The 20933-nt window shown below is 37.4% G+C and overlaps 1 protein-coding gene across 6 annotated transcripts in view; it reads left to right on the top strand.

Annotated features, from left to right (window-relative positions):
* Nucleotides 1–20933, top strand: part of NBAS (NBAS subunit of NRZ tethering complex) — a 454285-nt gene that overhangs the window by 199028 nt on the left and 234324 nt on the right. For all 6 annotated transcript variants that reach the window (XM_078349936.1, XM_054245191.2, XM_054245193.2 and 3 more), the window contains 3 exons: nt 785–887; nt 13329–13558; nt 18315–18427. In XM_078349936.1, the coding sequence (XP_078206062.1) occupies nt 785–887; nt 13329–13558; nt 18315–18427 (446 nt within the window). The remainder of the gene's footprint in view (nt 1–784; nt 888–13328; nt 13559–18314; nt 18428–20933) is intronic.

Consider the following 20933-nt stretch of genomic DNA (forward strand, 5'->3'; position numbering starts at 1 on the left):
AACTGTAAATGAACTAGAAATACCTCATAGGGGGTTTATGCTTTGGGCTTGCCTGAGTGTGTTGAAAGAGATGTTGGCGCTTTTAGGACATGTAGCTTCTTCCTAAGCCAGAGACGGCAACACCAACAACTACTCTCTGAGGCTTTGGCTTCTTGTACTGGGGCGGTCACCTGAGAAGATAACTCCTGGAGTGCTCTGTGAGCTGCTTTGTGGACCACTACCAGTACTCCCACTGTAAGAAGCAGCTAATGCTGCCCTGCTGGTGAGCTGCGGTTCTTGTCATCCAGACTGATGGCAAAGGCGTCCTGCAGTTGTCCTCTGAGTGTGAATGTTTAGTTGAAGTCAAGAAGACTCCTTGACGGGGATTGCAGAGTGATGAAGATGGAATTTAAAACGAACCTCTGTCATCAAGTGCTTTTTCTGCTATATCAAAGCTGGTTTATCTTGCAGTGCTTTATTTTATCTTAGAAACTCACAGCTTCATACCTTTACTGTAATTACCATTCAATTCCATCCCAGCCTTATGTCTGCTCAGGCTATGACAGGCTGCTTTGTCAGCATCTCTAGCATTGATGCATAGCTGCCCAACTTTCCCCTCTATCTTTAATCCAAGTGTCTTCCTGTAAATTTAAAGAAGATAGATTCGTTTTGATCATTTGGGAGCTGATGTGGTGGGTAGAGTGGTGATACCAGTTTTTGTTTTTTTACCTGTTGACCATTTGAAGAAAGAGATTTTATTAATTGTTCTTTCCCTTTTCCTTCTCTTTCTGATGTGTTTTTCCAGGCAGCCTCCTGTCAGTGAGTCCCATTGGAGAACGTTGCTCCAGGACATGTTAACTATGCAGCAGAATGTGTACACATGTCTAGATGCTGATGCCTGCTATGAGGTAACTCTAGAACCATACGCCATTTTAAAAAATTTAACAGTTTTGATGGCTATGGTTTATTGGATGCAAGAATGATGAGCATAAGCTACACTGGAAGTAATACTATTTAATTTAACTACTGCTTTATAGGTTGAACACTTTCTACTTAACCCCCTGTCTCCCTTGTCTTTTTTCATTGCAACGCTATCTGTTCAATGGGTTAGTCATCAGCTAGAAAATGTGAATCGTACTTGACTTTTCTCACTTCCATAGTTTTGGTGGTCACTAAAACTTACCTAATACATTTTTCAAATCTGTCCTGTTTTCCACTCTGCTGAGCTGCAGCAATCCCCCTACTTGTTTCCCTACTTCCATCTTTCTGGTTTACAGTGATAAAGATTATTTTTCTAAAACAAATCTTTCCATGACACACCCCGTCTAAAAATCTGTTGTTGTTCCATATCAATAATCAAAAAGTAGCTCTACTCCTTAGCATGACATGGAAAGCTGCAGAGGATGCCAGCCCCTTTACCCCTTCCACATTTGTCACTGTCAGCCATGCACCTTATGTTGCAGTAGCACCATCAAGCCTGTCATCAGTTTCTCCATCCACCGTGCTGTTTCCGGTTCTGTCACTGTGCATACTTTGTTTTCCTGGCCTGCAATCTATTATTTGTTTTACTTAGAAAACTCCTGATAAAGTTCACAGCTCAGCTCACTAATTATGTTCTCTAGGATTCCTTCCTTTGTCCTTTTACATATATGGCTTCTACTATAGTCTGTCTTTAAAATGCAGTTATTTGTTTGTTTGTGCATTTCTTTCATTTGGTCATCAGCTCCTAGACAGGCATTACTATATCATGTGCATTTTTAAAAATTTAATTTAATTTTTATTTTTTTATTGCATTTTAGGTTTAGGGGTACATGTGCAGAACATGCAAGACAGTTGCATAGGTACACACATGGCAGTGTGTTTTGCTGCCTTCCTCCCCTTCACCCACATTTGGCATTTCTCCCCAGGCTGTCCCTCCCCAGCTCCCCCCCGCCAATGTCCCTCTGCTACTCCCCCCAATAGACCCCAGGGTTTACTACTCCCTTTCCTGTGTCCATGTGTTCTCATTTTTCATTACCTGCCTATGAGTGAGAATATGTGGTATTTCATTTTCTGTTCTTGTGTCAGTTTGCTGAGAATGATGTTCTCCAGATTCATCCATGTCCCTACAAACGACATGAACTCATCATTTTTGATTGCTGCATAATATTCCATGATGTATATGTGCCACATTTTCCCAATGCAGTCTATCATCGATGGGCATTTGGGTTGGTTCCAGGTCTTTGCTATTGTAAACAGTGCAGCAATGAACATTTGTGTGCATGTGTCCTTATAGTAGAACGATTTATAGTCCTTTGGATATATACCCAGTAATGGGACTGCTGGGTCAAATGGAATTTCTATTTCTAAGGCCTTGAGGAATCGCCACACTGTCTTCCACAATGGTTGAACTAATTTACATCCCACCAACAGTGTAAAAGTGTTCCTATTTCTCCACATCCTCTCCAGCATCTGTTGTCTCCAGATTTTTTCATGATCGCCATTCTAACTGGCGTGAGATGGTATCTCAATGTAGTTTTGATTTGCATCTTTCTAATGACCAGTGATGATGAGCATTTTTTCATATGTTTGTTGGCCTCATGTATGTCTTCTTTTGTAAAGTGTCTGTTCATATCCTTTGCCCATTTTTGAATGGGCTTGTTTGTTTTTTTCCTGTAAATCTGTTTGAGTTGTTTGTAAATTCTGGATATCAGCCCTTTGTCAGATGGATAAACTGCAAAAATTTTTTCCCATTCCGATGGTTGCCGATTCACTCTGGTGACTGTTTCTTTTGCCGTGCAGAAACTGTGGAGTTTGAATAGGTCCCATTTGTCTATTTTGGCTTTTGTTGCCAATGCTTTTGGTGCTTTGGTCATGAAGTCCTTGCCTACTCCTGTGTCCTGAATGGTTTTGCCTAGATTTTCTTCTAGGTTTTTTATGATGCCAGATCTTATGTTTAAGTCTTTAATCCATCTGGAGTTAATTTTAGTGTAAGGTGTCAGGAAAGGGCCCAGTTTCTGCTTTCTGCACATGGCTAGCCACTTTCCCAACACCATTTATTAAATAGGGAATCCTTTCCCCATTGCTTGTTTTTGTCAGGTTTTTCAAAGATTGTATGGTTGTAGATATGTTGTGTTGCCTCCGCTGCCTCTGTTCTGTTCCATTGGGCTATATCTCTGTTTTGGTACCAGTACCATGCTGTTTTGATTACCTTGTAGTATAGTTTGAAGTCCAGTAGTGTGATGCCTCCTGCTGTGTTCTTTTTGCTTAGAATTGAATTGGCTATGCGGGCTCTCTTTTGGTTCCATATGAAGTTCATGGTGGTTTTTTCCAGTTCTGTGAAGAAAGAAAGTCAATGGTAGCTTGATGGGGATAGCATTGATTCTGTAAATTACTTTGGGCCGTATAGTCATTTTCACGATAGTGATTCTTCCTAACCACGAACATGGAATGTTTCTCCATCTGTTTGTGTCCTCTCTCATTTCGTTGAGCAGTGGTTTGTAGTTTTCCTTGAAGAGGACCCTTACATTCCTCGTGAGTTGTATTCCTAGGTATTTTATTCTCTTTGTAGCAATTGTGAACGGCAGTTCGTTCTTGATTTGGCTCTCTTTAAGTCTGTTATTGGTGTATAGGAATGCTTGTGATTTTTGTACATTGATTTTATATCCTGAGACTTTGCTGAAGTTGCTTATCAGTTTCAGGACTTCTTGGGCTGAGGTGATGGGGCCTTCTAGGTATACTATCATGTCATCTGCAAATAGAGACAATTTGGCTTCCACCTTTCCTATTTGAATACCCTTTATTTCTTTTTCTTGCCTGATTGTTCTGGCTAGAACTTCCAGTACTATATTGAATAGGAGTGGTGAGAGAGGGCATCCTTGTCTAGTGCCGGATTTCAAAGGGAATGCTTTCAGTTTTTGCCCATTCAGTATGATATTGGCTGTTGGTTTGTCGTAAATAGCTTTTATTACTTTGAGATACGTTCCATCGTTACCGAGTTTATTGAGGGTTTTTAGCATAAAGGGCTGTTGAATTTTGTCAAATGCCTTCTCTGCATCAATTGAGATAATCATGTGGTTTTTGTTTTTGGTTCTGTTTATGTGGTGAATTACGTTGATAGACTTGCGTATGTTGAACCAGCCTTGCATCCCCGGGATGAATCCTACTTGATTATGATGGATAAATTTTTTGATTTGCTGTTGCAATTGGTTTGCCAGTATTTTATTGAAGATTTTTGCGTCTATGTTCATCGTGGATATTGGCCTGAATTTTTCTTTTCTTGTTGAGTCTCTGCCGGGTTTTGGTATCAGGATGATGTTGGTCTCATAAAATGATTTGGGAAGGATTCCCTCTTTTTGGATTATTTGGAATAGTTTCAGAAGAAACGATACCAGCTCTTCTTTGTGTGTCTGGTAGAATTCGGCTGTGAACCCATCTGGACCTGGGCTTTTTTTGTGTGGTAGGCTCTTAATTGCTGCCTCGACTTCAGACCTTGTTACTGGTCTATTCATGGTTTCAGCTTCCTCCTGGTTTAGGCTTGGGAGGACACAGGAGTCCAGGAATTTATCCATTTCTTCCAGGTTTACTAGTTTATGTGCATAGAGTTGTTTGTAATATTCTCTGATGATGGTTTGAATTTCTGTGGAATCTGTGGTGATTTCCTCTTTATCCTTTTTTATTTTTTTTTTTTGCATCTATTTGGTTGTTTTCTCTTTTCTTTTTTATCAGTCTGGCTAGTGGTCTGTCTATTTTGTTGATCTTTTCAAAAAACCAGCTCTTGGATTTATTGATTTTTTGAAGGGGTTTTCATGTCTCTATCCCCTTCAGTTCTGCTCTGATCTTAGTTATTTCTTGTCTTCTGCTAGGTTTTGAGCTTTTTTGATCTTGCTCCTCTAGCTCTTTCAATTTTGATGATAGGATGTCAATTTCGGATCTCTCCACTCTTCTCATATGTGCACTTATTGCTATATATTTTCCTCTAGAGACTGCTTTAAATGTGTCCCAGAGATTCTGGTATGTTGTGTCTTCGTTCTCATTGGTTTCAAAGAACTTCTTTATTTTTGCCTTCATTTCATTGTTTATCCAGTCAACATTCAAGAGCCGGTTGTTCAGTTTCCATGAAGCTGTGCGGTTCTGGGTCGGTTTCTGAATTCTGAGTTCTAACTTGATTGCACTATGGTCTAAGAGACTGTTTGTTATGATTTCAGTTGTTTTGCATTTGCTGAGGAGTTCTTTACTTCCAATTATGTGGTCAATTTTAAAGTAGGTGTGATGTGGTGCTGAGAAGAATGTATATTCTGTGGATTTGGGGTGGAGAGTTCTGTAAATGTCTATCAGGTTTGCTTGTTCCAGGTCTGAGTTCAAGCCCTGGATATCCTTGTTAATTTTCTGTCTGGTTGATCTGTCTAATATTGACAATGGAATGTTAAAGTCACCCACTATTATTGTGTGGGAGTCTAAGTCTCTTTGTAAGTCATTAAGAACTTGCCTTATATATCTGGGTGCTCCTGTATTGGGTCCATATATATTTAGGATCGTTAGCTCTTCTTGTTGTATCGATCCTTTTACCATTATGTAATGGCCTTCTTTGTCTCTTTTGATCTTTGTTGCTTTAAAGTCTATTTTATCAGAGATGAGAATTGCAACTCCTGCTTTTTTTTGCTCTCCATTTGCTTGGCAAATCTTTCTTCATCCCTTTATTTTGAGCCTTTGTGTATTCTTGCATGTGAGGTGGGCTTCCTGGATACAGCACACTGATGGGTTTTGGTTTTTTATTCAATTTGCCAGTCTGTGTCTTTTGATTAATTTCTGCCTTCATTTCATTGTTTACCCAGTCAACATTCAAGAGCCAGTTGTTCAGTTTCCATGAAGCTGTGCGGTTCTGGGTTAGTTTCTGAATTCTGAGTTCTAACTTGATTGGTGTCTTTTGATTGGTGCATTTAGCCCATTTACATTTAGGGTTAATATTGTTATGTGTGAATTTCATACTGCCATTTTGATGCTAGCTGGCTGTTTTGCCCGTTAGTTGATGTAGATTGTTCATTTTGTTGATGCTCTTTAGCATTTAGTGTGTTTTTGGAATGGCTGGGACTGGTTGTTCCTTTCTATGTTTTGTGCCTCTTTCAGGAGCTCTTGTAAAGCAGGCCTGGTGGTGACAAAAATCTCTGACTACTTGCTTGTTTGCAAAGGAGTTTATTTTTCCTTCACTTATGAAGCTCAGTTTGGCTGGATATGTAATTCTGGGTTGAAAGTTCTTTTCTTTAAGGATGTTGAATATTGGCCCCCACTCTCTTCTGGCTTGTAGAGTTTCTGCCGAGAGATCTGCTGTGAGTCTGATGGGCTTCCCTTTGTGGGTGACCTGACCTTTCTCTCTGGCTGCCCTTAGTATTTTCTCCTTCATTTCAACCCTAGTGAATCAGATGATTATGTGCCTTGGGGTTGCTCTTCTTGCAGAGTATCTTTGTGGTGTTCTCTGTATTTCCTGGATTTGAGTGTTGGCCTGCCTTGCTAGGTTGGGGAAATTTTCCTGGATAATATCCTGAAGAATATTTTCCAGCTTGAATTCGTTCTCTTTGTCACCTTCTGGTACACCTATCAAATGTAGGTTAGGTCTCTTCACATAGTCCCACATTTCTTGGATACTTTGTTCATGCATTTTTGCGTTTTTTTTCTCTAATCTTGGTTTCTCGTTTTATTTCATTGAGTTGATCTTCGACTTCTGATATTCTTTCTTCTGCTTGGTTAATTCAGCTGTTGAAACTTGTGCATGCTTCACGAAGTTCTCGTGTTTTGTTTTTCTGCTCCTTCAATTCATTCATATTACTCTCTAAGTTATCCATTCTTGTTATCATTTCCTTGAATCTTTTTTCAAGGTTCTTAGTTTCTTTGCATTGATTTAGAACATGTTCTTTTAGCTCACAGAAGTTTCTCATTACCCACCTTCTGAAGTCTGATTCTGTCATTTCGTCATAGTCATTTTCCATCCAGCTTTGTTCCCTTGCTGGTGAGGAGTTTTGGTCCTTTGTAGGAGGCGAGGTGTTCTGGTTTCGGGTGTTTTCCTCCTTTTTGCGCTGGTTTCTTCCCATCTTTGTGGATTTATCCACCTGTCATCTGAGTAATTGCTGACTTTTCGATTGGGTCTCTGAGTGGACACCCAGATTGTTGATGATGAGTTATATCTGTTACTTGGTTTTTCTTCTACCAGTCTAGCCCCTCTGCTGTATGACTGCTGAGGTCCACTCCAGTCCCTGTTTGTCTGGGGTACACCTGTAGCAGCTGCGGAGCAGTGAGGGATGCTACCAGTTTCTTCTTCTGCTATCTTTGTCCCAGAATGATGCCCGCCAAATGTCAGTCTGATCAGTACTTTTTGAGGTGACTCTGTGGATATACATGGGTCAGGGAGCTGCTTGAGGAGATGGTCTGTACTTTATAGGAGCTCAAGTGCTGAGCTGTGAGCTCTGTTGTTCATTCAGGGCTGTTAGGCTGCTGTATTTAAGTCTGCTACAGCAGAACTCATAAAACCCCTTTTTTTCTTCAGAAGCTCTGTCTCAGGGAGTTGGGACTTTCTTTATCAGTGTCCGTTGCACTATCCTGCCCAGCTAGGAGGCAGTCTAGTCACTATATGCCTGCCGAGGCTCTGCCCTGCTTGAGTGGGTCTGCCGTGTTGTTGCGGGCTCTGCCCTGCAGCCGCCCTGTGGCGGAGTCTCTCTGTTATGGCGGGTTGCCTCGGCAACGGCAGGCTGCGTCAGCAATGGGAGTGTACCTCAGTAAGGATGGATTGCCTCGGTAATGGCGGACGCCCCTCCCCCACCGAACTGCACCGTCCTGGGTTCAGCTGTGCCCACAGTGAAACTCTCCACCCGGAGCATTTCGAATCGCCGTTTTGTTTGTCCCTGTCGGGGTGAAACCCGCCGAGCCTTTTCACCTGGCTCCTTGCCTCAGAGCATTTTTTTTTTTTTTTTTTTTTAAGTTGAACGGTTGGCTCTCTCCCAGAGGTTTCAGTTGCCTGCTGTTAGTGCACTGAGATCTGTGTGATTTCCCGTGCTGCGACCCACTGTGCTGGCTCAAACGCCGCTTCCCAGGAGTCTCCTGGTCTGGCTCACTGTCCAAATCCCGTTTAATCAGATGGATATGCTAATCTGCCCTCCCAAATCTCAGATTGCCGGTTTAACAGGGCACCCGGACCAGTGTGTTTTGTGCGGAGTGTTGCGAAGTGCTGCTGCGCTGCAGTGCCAGCCGAAGCGGTGGCACCAGCCAAAACAGCTGCGCTGGCATCCCGTGTCTCTCCTACACCTGGGAATTTCCCCGTTCTGTGGACAACAAAGATCCGTCTGGAAATGTGGCTTTGACTCACCCTCTGCGCTTTCACTGAGAGCTGCAATTTTGAGTTGTTCTTACTGTGCCATCTTGAATCTCTCTCCTCATCATGTGCATTCTTAAATTTCCTAGTGCATATTATAACATATGGAATATAAATAATATAAAAGAAATGGTTGTCAACTGACTGGGAGTATAATCCAGGGGCATTTACTCATTAATTTGGAAGAGATATATACACATGTGTGTGTATGTATGTGTATGTGTCCAATTGCCAAGTCAGAGGCAGATTACCAGTATGTATATTTCCATTTTATGTGTGTAAAATCTCCAAGTCAGAGGCAGTTTACCAATATATGTATTTCGTGTGTATGGAAAAAAATAACCTAACTCATTTTTAATAAGATGCAGTCTAAAACAAATTTTTTAATTTGAGTTTTCTTTTTAAATAAGCCAGACTCAACATAAAGATGATTTCTTGTGTCGCTTTGCTCTGATATCACAATACTGGACCCATTGATGAAATCAGAATTGTAAAAATAGGCCTCTGCATTGTGAAATTGTTTAGTTTTTAAATTCAGGGTGATTTTAACAAAAGAGGGGATTTTAACAAAATGGGGAGAGGTCCAAGATGGCTGATTGCTAACAGCTCAGGATTGTAGCTCCCAGTGAAAGTGCAGAGAACGAGAGGACGCCACACTTTCAGACGAATTTTTGTTGCTCACGGACCAGGAGATTCCCAGCGAAGGAGCCCCATGGGTCACCAGTGTGACTCTTGTGGCCAGCACAGCAGTTCTTAGTGCAGAGTAAATGGGACTGAGTCCCCTTTTGGTCAATGTTTGGAGCTCCGGGAAGGCAGAGTGACCCATTCAGCTGATTGAAAAAGGGACTCAAGAAGGAAGCCAGACCGGAGGTTCCTGGGCAGATAAGCACCATGAATCTTTACACTGCTGTTTTAGCTGGCGCAGAGGGTTGCTCAGATTCTGGTGCTGGAAATCAACAAGTTTGACGTCCACTCAGAGACCTAATTTGAAAGTAGGTAATTACAAAGATGACAGTGGATAAATTTACAATGTTGGGAAGAAACTAGCATAAGAAGGCTGAGAATACCCAAAATCAGAATGCCTCTCCCTCTGCAGGGGATCACAGTTCCTCATCAACAAGGGAACAAGGCCTGATGGAGAATGAGTGCATTTCATTAACAGAATTAGGCTTCAGAAGGTGGATGATAAGAAAATTCTGTGAGTTAAAAGAACGTGCTCTAGCCCAATGTAAACTAAGAACCTTGAAAAAAGGTTTGATGAAATCCTAATGAGAAGAGACAATTTATAGAGGAATATAAGTGAATTAATGGAACTGAAGAATACAGTACGAGAACTCCACAAAGTATGCACAGGTTTTAACAGTCGAATTGATCAAGCAGAAGAAAGAATATCAGATGTCAAAGACCAACTTAATGAAATAAATGAGAAGATAAGATTAGAAAAGAAAGAGTAAAAAGGAATGAGCAAAGTCTCCAAGAAATATGGGACTATGTGAAAAGTCCTAATTTATGTTTGATAGGTGTACCGGAATTTCATGAAGAGAATGAATCCAAGTTGGAAAATATTCTTCAGGATATTATTCAGGAAAACTTTCCTAACCTAGTAAGGCAGGACAGTACTCAACTCCAGGTAATACAGAGAACACCACAAAGATATTCCTCAAGTAGAGCAAGCCCAAGACACATAATTGTTAGATTCACCAGGGTTGAAATAAAGGAGAAAATTTTAAGGGCAGCTAGAGAGAAAGGTCAGGTTACCCATAAAGGGAAGCCTATCAGACTCACAGCAGATCTCTCAGCAGAAACCCTACAAGCTGAAAGAGAGTGGGGGTCAATATTCAATATTCTCAAAGAAAAGAATTTTCAACCCAGAATCTCATATCCAGCTAAACTAAGCTTCATAAACGAAGGAAAAATAAATTTTTTTTGTGAACAAGCAAGCACTCAGAGGTTTCATAACCACTAGGCCTGCTTTACAAGAGCTTCTGAAAGAAGCACTATACACAAAAAGGAACAACCAGTATCAGTCATCTCAAAAGCTTACCAAAAGGTAAATAGTATCTCCATAATGAGGAATCTATATCAACTAATGGGCAAAATAGCCAGATAACATTAAACAACAATATTAAACTCACAAATATCAATATTAATCCTAAATTTAAGTGGATTAAATGCCCCAATCAAAGACACAGACAGGCTCGTTGAATAAAAAGTCAAAACACATCGGCACTCTGTATCCAGATCCATCTCATAAGCAAGGACACACAAAGACTCAAAACAAAGGGTTGGTGGAAGACTTATCAATCAAATGGAGAGGAAAAAAAAAAAACGAGTTGTAACTTTCATCTCTGACACAATAGGCTTTAATAGTAACAAAGACTAAAAGAAACAAAGAAGGACATTACATAATACTAAAAGGATCAATGCAACAACAGGAGTCAATGATCATAAATATATATGCACCCAATATAGGAGCACCCAGATACATAAGACAAGTTCTTAATGACTTATAAAGAGACTTGGACTCCTGCACAATAATAGCGGGAGACTTTGACACCACATTGTTAATATTCGATATATCAACGAGATAGAAAATCAACAGGGACATCTATGATTTGAACTCAGACCTGGAACAAGTAAACTCAGTGAATATTTACAGAATTCTTCACCCCAGGTCCAAAGAACATAGATTTTTCTCAGTATCACATTACACCTATTTTGAAAGTGACCACATAATTGGAAGTAAATCACACTTTAGCGTTTGCATAGCTTTTTACAGACTTAAATAAAATATTGGTTGGTTGGTTGTTATTTTCTTCCCTTATGCCTTCCTGTCTCCACTGTTAAGCACAATTATCGACATAAATGAGGTTTTTGATACCTATTTTTGGATTGCATTCCAGCCTGGGCAATAGAGCAAGACTCCTGTTCTCTCTCCCCCTTTCTCTTTCTCTTTCTTTCTAAAAAAAGAAAAGAGTGCTATTGTAGACTATTGAAAAATAAATGGTTTTATATTTGAATTTCAAGTTTTTAAATACATGAATAACTAATGTTTATACTGATGATTACTGTCTCTGACCACATATAACTGCTAGCATCTTCCCCTTTTGCATCTAAAGCAAAACCTGAAACCAACTTCATCAGGAAATAATTTGTATGCACATGCGATTTCAAACCCAACTGTTACTAGTATGTTTGAGTAGTGTTTTTACATTGGAGTGGCATTATTTTGATATTCTTATTTCTGATTCTGATTGCAAAATTGGCAGTAAGTATATTACATTGGAATTAGTTTCAGTGTGGAGTAATCTGTCAAAACAACTCATTATATTGCATTTAAAAAATATTTTAACACCTTTTTATTAGGTTCGATATTTTGGTTATTTTGTCCGTGTGTCTGTCTTGTTGAGAAACCATTTAGAAGCATATCGTAACAGTTTTGAAAAGGTTCTGGGAGACGGTAATACAGATTTGACAAACTTAAAATTTTAAATATAATTTAAAATGTGCTGTGTTGTCTAGTCTTAGTGACTTGGTTGTTAGATTTTGCTGTTCTTGGCAAATAATTTGAAACTTCAGTGGCATAATTTTGAAAATGTTAGATGAAGATTTATGTATAGCTTTAGAACAGAAATCTATGTTGTTCATTTTAGCAAACACTTTCAAGTTTTAGGATGAATATATTTTTCAGTATTGGACATTGACTCTTTACGGCTTACTTGAGTAGACCAAAGAAATATGGAGAAACTATCACATATAAGACATTTGAGTTAGACTTATGCTAAGCCATTTTTATCTGTCAGATATGAGTGATTAGGGTTGCTCTTCAATAGTTTGCTTTCTGTCACAGTATCTATTATATGGTGGATCCCTCTTAGATACAGTGTTTTTATCTTTATCAGACATCTTAGCAAAGACCTGTCTAAAAATGCCTTCTGCAGGAAGACTAGACACAAAGAAGTGAAAATATGGGCATCCTATGAAGATTGGATGATCTTCTTAATTATATTGAAACTCCTGCTTCTCCATTAAATGTTATTGTTTTAAAATTTCTTATTTCTGTGCTATCCTCATCCAACTGTAACATGACAGGGAAGTGCATTTTTGGGGAAGTTTTTATATTAATTATATATAACATTATTAGTGTATGTTTAAAAGGATTGCTTTGTTTACATAGTCTCAATTATGAATCAATTTTGTGTTAATTGATGTTTTAGTTGCCTAGTAGAGTACAACAATGTTTGTATGAATACCTTCAGTGTCTCTTGTTTTATTTAAGTAATTTTTAATATGCAAGTTATTAAACTCAACATTATAATCTATTGTAATTTTGATAACTGGTTATAAGTATAGCATTTATGGCATAGCTGTTTAGTTCATAAGACTGAATTCAGATGCTTTAAGGAAGTAAGAATTATATGTATCATAGTCAAATATTTTTCTTGTAAGAAATTAAAATGGGGCTGGGTGCAGTGGCTCATGCTTTTAATCCCAGCACTTTGGGAAGCCAAGGTCAGAGGACTGCTTGAAACCAAGAGTTTGAGACCAGCCTGGGCAACCTAACAAGAAGCCATATCAAAAATGAAAATTAAAATTAGAAAAAAAGATAGAAATGGTTAAAAATAGTTTCAAGCAAAATGGGCCCTGTTGAGAGTGGGATAGTATGTCTAATAAATCCTGATTTTAATGAAAATCAACTTCAGCTGCTTGACCCAAGTATTTATTGTGATACATTAAAATATTATGCTTAATTTTGGTTTAGTCAATGAAATTATTCTTTCTTCTTTCTAAAGGATGACTTTTTTTAATTGAGGGGAAATTCACCTAATATAAAATTAACCATTTTAAAGTATACAATTCATTGTCATTTAGTACATTTTCAGTGTTGTGCAGCCACCACCTCTAGGATGGATGGGTTTTTAATTTCTTTCATTTGGTTTCAGAGCCTTCGTTTCATTGAGAACTGAATCTCCCCTCTTTATTACTAATTCCAGTTTATTCTTTGTTCCAGATATTTACGGAAAGCCTTCTGTGCTCTAGTCGCCTTGAAAATATCCACCTGGCTGGGCAGATGATGCACTGCAGTGCTTTTTCAGCAAATCTGCCAGCTGGTATAGCCCATAAAGGGAAACCCCACTACAGGGTCAGTTACGAAAAGAGTATTGACCTGGTTCTGGCTGCCAGCAGAGAGTACTTCAATTCTTCCACCAACCTTACAGATAGCTGCATGGATCTAGCCAGGTAGAATAACTCCATATTCTTCCATAGATGGAGGGGGAATGCCAGAATGTACAAACTGCATTGTTATTCTTTCCTTTACAAAATATATTATCAGAGGTACAGATTGGCTACTCTATATGGAGCACAGTAATTTTTTGCTTGAATATAACAAGAAAACTATGTAATGAATGTGCATCAGCTTCTTAAACCTTTTTCTCCAGTGAGCTTTCCTGTGTTCATTTTTGCTGATTATCTGTAAGGCTGTATTTCTCTTCTGTTGGAAGATATTCATGTGATAACCCATAAATTCAAGTTGTGAAAATTTTCAGCATGCGTAAGTTGTGTCTGTCTTGTTCACATAGCTTTCACTTTGTTTAGAGATAAGGGACCTAAATGCCAGCGGATAAGTCTTAAAAAAAAAAAAGAGAGAGAGAGAGAGAAGGGACCCGATTAAATGATAAACCTCAGAAGTTGCTTCCTGGCTGAAATTAGACTATAAATTCAGTTCCTCTCTTGTCACCATTGTACTCCTATTTTAGCCTACCCCTCTTGTTTAACACTGGAAAGATGTGTTCATGACCTGAGTTCTTATAAGTAGGTATACACAATTGCAGTGATTTTTTTAGAAGAATTTATTTAGGATTTAATGCTTTTTATAAAGTTAGTTTTTTATAAAATTAAAAGAGCCTAATAAATATTGATCAAGGAACAAAACACGTATCACCTCTGTGTTAATTAATCTTAAAAGCTTAAAAAGGTAATTTTACTTGTTCAACATTTCAGAAAAGTGGTTTATAGACAATCCCCAACTTAAGGTGGTTCAACTTCCAAGTTTTCAACTTTATGATAGTGTAAAGTGATGTGCATTCAGTACAACCATTGAGTTTTTCACTTTCAGTTCAGTATTCAGTAAATTACGTGAGAAATTCAACTTTCATATAAAATAGCCTTCGTGTTAGATGATTAAAAGCCTAGCCAAACTGTAGGCTATGAAAGTGTTCTGAGCACTTTTAAGGTAGGCTAAACTGAGCTGTGATGTTTGTTAGGTGTATTAAATGCATTTTCAAGTTGTAGTATTTTCAGCTTGCCATGGATTTATTCAGACATAACCCCATTGTAAGTCGAGGCACATCCTCAATTGTATTATGTCCTCTCTCCTCTGCCTTCTGACTGATACGCTGCTGTTCATGCCACTAGCCATTTTTCAACTCTCTTTTGCAGTGTCTAGTTTTTCTAATATGTATTCTCCTTCCATTTGTACCCTGGACAACTGAGTCTGTTTTGTTTCTCTTCGTGTGAGATTTCCTTTCTAGACCCTGCTCTATTTTTCTTACTCAGAGCTGTGCTGATCCTCATTCATTTCTAGAGACATACTTTTTCATTTATTTTTTCTCCTCAAGGCAATTGACAATGTTTCTGAGCACCTGAGTTTGTCGTGTAACCTATGAGTTTTTGTTTTCTGAACAAATAACTGAAGAAAGGTAGAATCTCTCCAGTATAAGGTGGCTATGGTTTCTGGAAAATTATTTACTTACTTGTTACTCTTACTGTGTCTGATTTTCCAACACTGTACATCCTAAGTTTATTCTGTTTTCTCAGATTTTCAGGTTAAAAATCTATAAGATATTCTACATTTTATATGATAGGAATTATCCACTCACTATTTAAATAAAATAATGAGATTTTTGAGCCTAATCATTTGCCCACTATTTTGCACATATACCTGTATATAGTTTTACAAAAATGAGATAATACTATATATTTCTGTTACACGCTTTTTTCGGTTGTTTACTAAGCTAGTATATACAGATATCCAGCATTTTCATATGCTTTACAGCATTGCGTCGAGTGGTTTTGCCAGATTTGCTCAGTTCTTTTCTGACTGCATTTAATATGCCTTTTCATTGTCTGAGAAGCAGCAGAGTGTAAGAGGTTAAGAACACAGTTTCTAGTGGCAGATTTCTGTGTACAGATCTACATTTGTCCAGCTAACTACCGTGTGACCCTGGGCCAGTCATCATGGCCTCAGATTCTTCACCTGTAAAATGCGAATAATAGTAGAATTATGTCATAGGGCTATTGTAATATTAACTGAATAGGCAAAGTGATTAGAGCTGTGCCTGTTCTAGATAGATAATGCAAAGTGGAATTGCTGAATCGAAGGGTAAGCACATACAAAATTTTGATATATGTTATCAAATGGCACCAGTTTATTTTCCATTAATAAGGCATTAAAGGGCCTCGTCTCTAAATTAATTTTCAGTCTTTCCAGTGTTTGTCTGTTGAACAGCTTCATTTGCACTTTTTCTTTTGAAACTTATTTCTAGCCTTTACTTATTTTTCTTTTGGGATGTTAATCTTTTTACTATTGATTCTTCGGGGCTCATTTTGGGACCTAAGGGACATTTCTGCTATGCCTATCTCAAATATTTTACTACATTGCCAAGTTTTATTATATATGATTTATCTTTCTAGTTGCTCTTCAGAATTTTTAAATTGTGATTCTTTTACAGTTTCTGTCTTTTCTGTTATTTTTTGAAAGACTTAATTCCCAAGACTATTAAGGTAATTTTTCATAATTTTTAGTGCTTTGATAGGTTTAATTTTTGTATTTCAGTTTTACCTTTATTTGGAGTTCGTTTTGATACTTTGATTGTGGTAGCAGTTGAAACACCTTCGTTTTACAAACACAGCATAAGTGTATAATGTGGCACCCCACTGATTGCAACCTGTGAGCCTGAGTGTATTTCAGTGTTTACAGTTATATTGAATATAGAAAATAACCCATACATTCTTACTGATTAAAGTATTATTTATTTATTGAGGAAGCGATAAATATCTAAACAATACAAAAAGGATATATTGGAGGGATTAATTTTCCCTCTAGAAGACTAATAGTTATTTTGGACCTAGCAAAGCTTAAAGGTAACTCCCTCCCCAGATTCCCCATTTTCCCCCCACCAGTAATATCTTATCTCAGAAGGAATTATGTTTTCACAAACCATGTTATTGAACTTGCAAAGTTGTTTAAAGCAGTTAGCTCTTTCTTTTCTCCTAAGTGATTCTATTTTTATTTCAAATGATGAAAATAGCAAATAGAATAGCCTTTGAAACTGGGAGTTGCATTTGATCTCAATCTTTTTGGCAGGTGTTTCCCAGAGATCATTTAAAAAGCTGGTCCTTCTATATTTCTCCTTCATTGCACCTCTTTCCCTCCCACAAGGACACACTTTAATTTCACAAACATGCCCTTCGTGTATAATGTGGTAACGAACTGATTGTGACCTGTGAGCCTGCATGTATTTTAATGTTCACAGTTATATTGAATACTGAAAATAGCCCATACATTCTTACTGATTAAAGAGTTATTTACAAACTCTTTAAAAATAAATTGTTGAGGAAGCAATAGATATCCAAACAATACAAAAAGGATATATGTGTTGACCACAAGTCTCCCTCCTCATTCTAGTTCCCCTAACTTTATCCTTAATTTTTAAATATTGGTTACTTACATATCCTTCCAAAACATTTTGTTAAATGTTACCTCTTCTTTCTTAAATCACGAGTAAGTTCTTACTATTATGTATACCTTTCTGTGCCTTATTTTGTTTTTCACTTCATATTCTTTATTGAAGGTTTTTTCATTTGAATATAGACAGGTCAGTTTTATTCCTTTTTGATGATTGTAGAACATTTCATTGTTTTACTTTTATATAATTTATTTAATCTTTTCCTGATTTGATATGCTTTCTTTCGTTTTTAAAAACAATCTGGTAGTGAGCATCCATAATTCAATGTCTTTGAGCATGTTTGAGCCTATCTGTAATATGCATTTTTGGAATTTATTTGTAATTCCTGTGTCTAGAGTAAAAAATGTAAAAAGGGCATTTACAATTTTGAAACCACAAAGAGGTTATAGACCTTTCACAGTGGATGTGAGTGCTCAGTTGGTTTAATCCTCTAGTTTTATAAGAGCAGGCTAGGTCTCTGTCTATCACAGTCATATGGTGTCATACTGCGGCTTAGGTGCCTGCATCTCATGATCTGTGATTCTAGCATTCATGAGCCCCTTAGGCCTGATCTGTCTTTCTAGTCTTATATTCCATTGTTCCTCTAAACACCTTTAGAGAATGAGATTATTCATTACATGAAACGTTTATTAAGTGAAGTTTCTTTGAATTTAAACAAAAATTTACTTAAAATACTCCATGGGAATCCCACATTCTTAGCTTAGCGAATCACTTTCTCCTATAGTTCATCTCAGAACTGTATATTACCAAGAGATTTCTTCTTTGTGATCAGAAAAATGTTCTCTGTGCAGTTTCCTAAGTCATCTCTTACTCCTTTTGAGAGACCAAATTGTTACCAAATCAAGACATTTCTGTTTTTCCTAAAAGGGAAACTAGAAATTATCTGAATTTTATCCTTTAAAAAAGTCCTTATAATATAATCATTATGTTTGCATTCATCAGTAAAAATGGCACTAAACACAAAGTTCTGCTTGCTGCCGTGATGGCGTTATGTACTGTGAATGTGACTGTAGGCAGTTACTTCACTTCTGTGAGCTTCAGTTTTAGCTCCCTTAAAAGGCAGGTAGATGATGATATTTGTCTACCTCATGGCGTGCTGTGAGGTTTAAGATAATAGAAGGCATCCAGTGGAATGAATTCCTGGAATGTAGTAGATTTTTGATAAATATGTGTTGGATCTCATGTTGTTAAATATAGAAAAGTGAACATATGTTGTTTCTTTTTAAAATTTATCTAATTTCTTCTAGGTGTTGCTTACAACTGATAACAGATAGACCCCCTGCCATTCAAGAGGAGCTAGATCTTATCGAAGCTGTTGGATGTCTTGAAGAATTTGGGGTAAAGATCCTACCTTTGCAAGGTGAGTTTTCTACTTATTGTTGCATTGTTACTAACCTATATTGAAGTAATTTACGAGTATTCTTTTTAAGTTTTTTATAACTGAAGAGTAGCTTTGGTCATTTAATCCATTAGCTGTAGATCCTGTCCTTGAACCATATTTTAAATGAAATCTCAAGTGGAAACCCAAAAGAAAAAAATAAAGCCAACATTTTACCATAAGTTTATTTTTTGAAGTTTACATCTATAACATTTAAAGAAATAACATTAGTAACAGAACAGTGAGGTTATTGGGTAAAAACAAAAATAGATATTGGGGATTATGGGTGAAAATGTATCAGATTTATATCAGTTTTGGTAAACAATTTATTTCTATATTTTGTTTCAGTTGCCTAGATTTATGACTAGCTGAAAATAAAAATACGTTTTTTTTGTGCTTGATTCAGTATTCTCTTTTAAGTCCATCTGTTTTTTTAAAAGAGGGAATAAGAAATTTTTGTTTAGAATTTAATTACTAGAGATATCTTAATATTACTTAACTTCTTTTATTTGAATATAAAAGTCACCTAGGTATCATCCCAAACAAGCATCCTATTATGGAGTAGCTTGTCTCATCTATTTATGCCGTGAGGACAGTTTGCATCTCGTGGTGTACTGGACTCTACCTGACCTTCCATGAGGAGGGAGGTAGATTTGCTGTTGCTTTAAATCCAGGGCCTCAGTGCCCTAAATGAACAGACAGACTTGTTGTGTTAACAGTGTGCGTGGCTGGCTTCCTTGTAATCTGTTATCTCTGTTCTTAACTCTGGAAATATTTGAGACTGAGGATGGTGGAGGGTTAGCTCTTTTACAAGTCCCTTGGTGTCTTTGTCCTGTGTAGTGTTTAGTTAGAGTTGGTTGGGTTTTAGGGGATATGAGCAGTAGAGACATTCTCAAGTTTTCAGTGGATTTCCAATGTGGCTTTACTTAAAGTTTTGCATCTAAGACAAATTCATTAGGCTGCACGCAGTGGCTCATGCCTGTAATCCCAGCACTTTGGGATGCTGATGTAGAAGGATCACTTAAGTCCAAAAGCTTGAGACCAGCCGGGGCAACATAGTAAGACTCTGTTTCTACAAAAATTAAACAAATTAGCTGAGTGTAATGGCATGCATATGTAGTCCCAGCTACTCAGGAGGCTAAGGTGGGAGGACTGCTTGAGCCCAGGAAGTCGAGCTTGAAGTAAGCCTTGATCATACCACTGCATTCCAGCCTGGGCAACAGAACTAGACCCCCTCTCAAAAAAAATTATTAGACTCAAAAGTCATAGTATTATCACTTTGAATATCATTGTTTAGAAACAGTTTGTACATAATTATAACTGTCTTGTGGTATCTTAAGTGATTTTATTTAATGCAATTGCTAAATCACTAGTAAATTTTATTCATGTGTATAATCCATGTAATTTTTTAGCTCAGAACTTCTTAAATTGTGAAGATTAATTAGGTTTACTTTTTAAAAATCCTTAAATGTCAGAAGTCATTAACTACTTCCTCCTCAAATGTTTAACTCCAATTTTAGTCAAGGAAGAGTCCAGAGTACATCTCTTTTTGCTCTGTTTGTATCTCTTGTTAGGCCAGGCTATTACAGATTTGACTCTGTGTGGCTGTCTGTATATCTTTGTCTCTATCTGTCTTTTACCTCCTTATCTAATTCAAACAGATTGGTATAATACAATTTCTTACAGTCCACCCAAGCGCTACAGGATTTGGAAATACTATACTGAGCCCTGATTTTCTGTGCTGATCAATTATTAGAAGTGTGTTTGCTGGTAATATGTGCATATCAACTGCTGGGTTTGAATACCTGCAACCAAAAGCAGTGCCCTGCTGTAGCTTCTGAGAATTTTCTGACTGAGGAGTATTTTAAGAAAGACGTTTGCTTTCATGTCTTGACAGCTTTCCAGCTTGATGTATTGATTTGGGGTTTCCTATTAGAATGACTGTCAGAATACCTTCTGGATGTGAAGATGGAATGTTGCCTTTGTATACTTTTTGTTGTGTTTATCTCACAGATGTCATTTAGGTTTTAGCTTCTTTTGTATTCATCAGTAATATTAGACAAGGAAAACAAACTTGATATTTAGAAATTTATGGTTTAGGTATTTTTACTGTAGTCAGTATACATAGTTCCTTTTGTCATTTTGCTTTGTTTCAAACCCTTCTTTACCTACACATCAGGAGTTGCTGTTTCTTTTCAAGTAAAGGCTAGAGGTTCTAACTAAATTATAATCAATGAGTTAATTGAAAACAGGAACAGAAATAACATGTAAAAGTGACTCCCTATGTGTGTCTTCTATGAAATATTTGTGTGTGTGTGTATATGTATGCTTTTCTCTTTCTTTTGAGTGTTTATGATTATGTAAATTTTTCTTAGTATTGAAATGAGCAGTCTTTGACTATTTCATTTGGTCCACTTGTTCTTTCTATAATAGGGTAAGTCAGCTTTTCTGACTTATAGCATTGTAGTTAACACTCAGCCCGTAGCGA

Source organism: Callithrix jacchus, chromosome 14 (assembly GCF_049354715.1).
Source record: "Callithrix jacchus isolate 240 chromosome 14, calJac240_pri, whole genome shotgun sequence".
Taxonomy (NCBI): domain Eukaryota; kingdom Metazoa; phylum Chordata; class Mammalia; order Primates; family Cebidae; genus Callithrix; species Callithrix jacchus.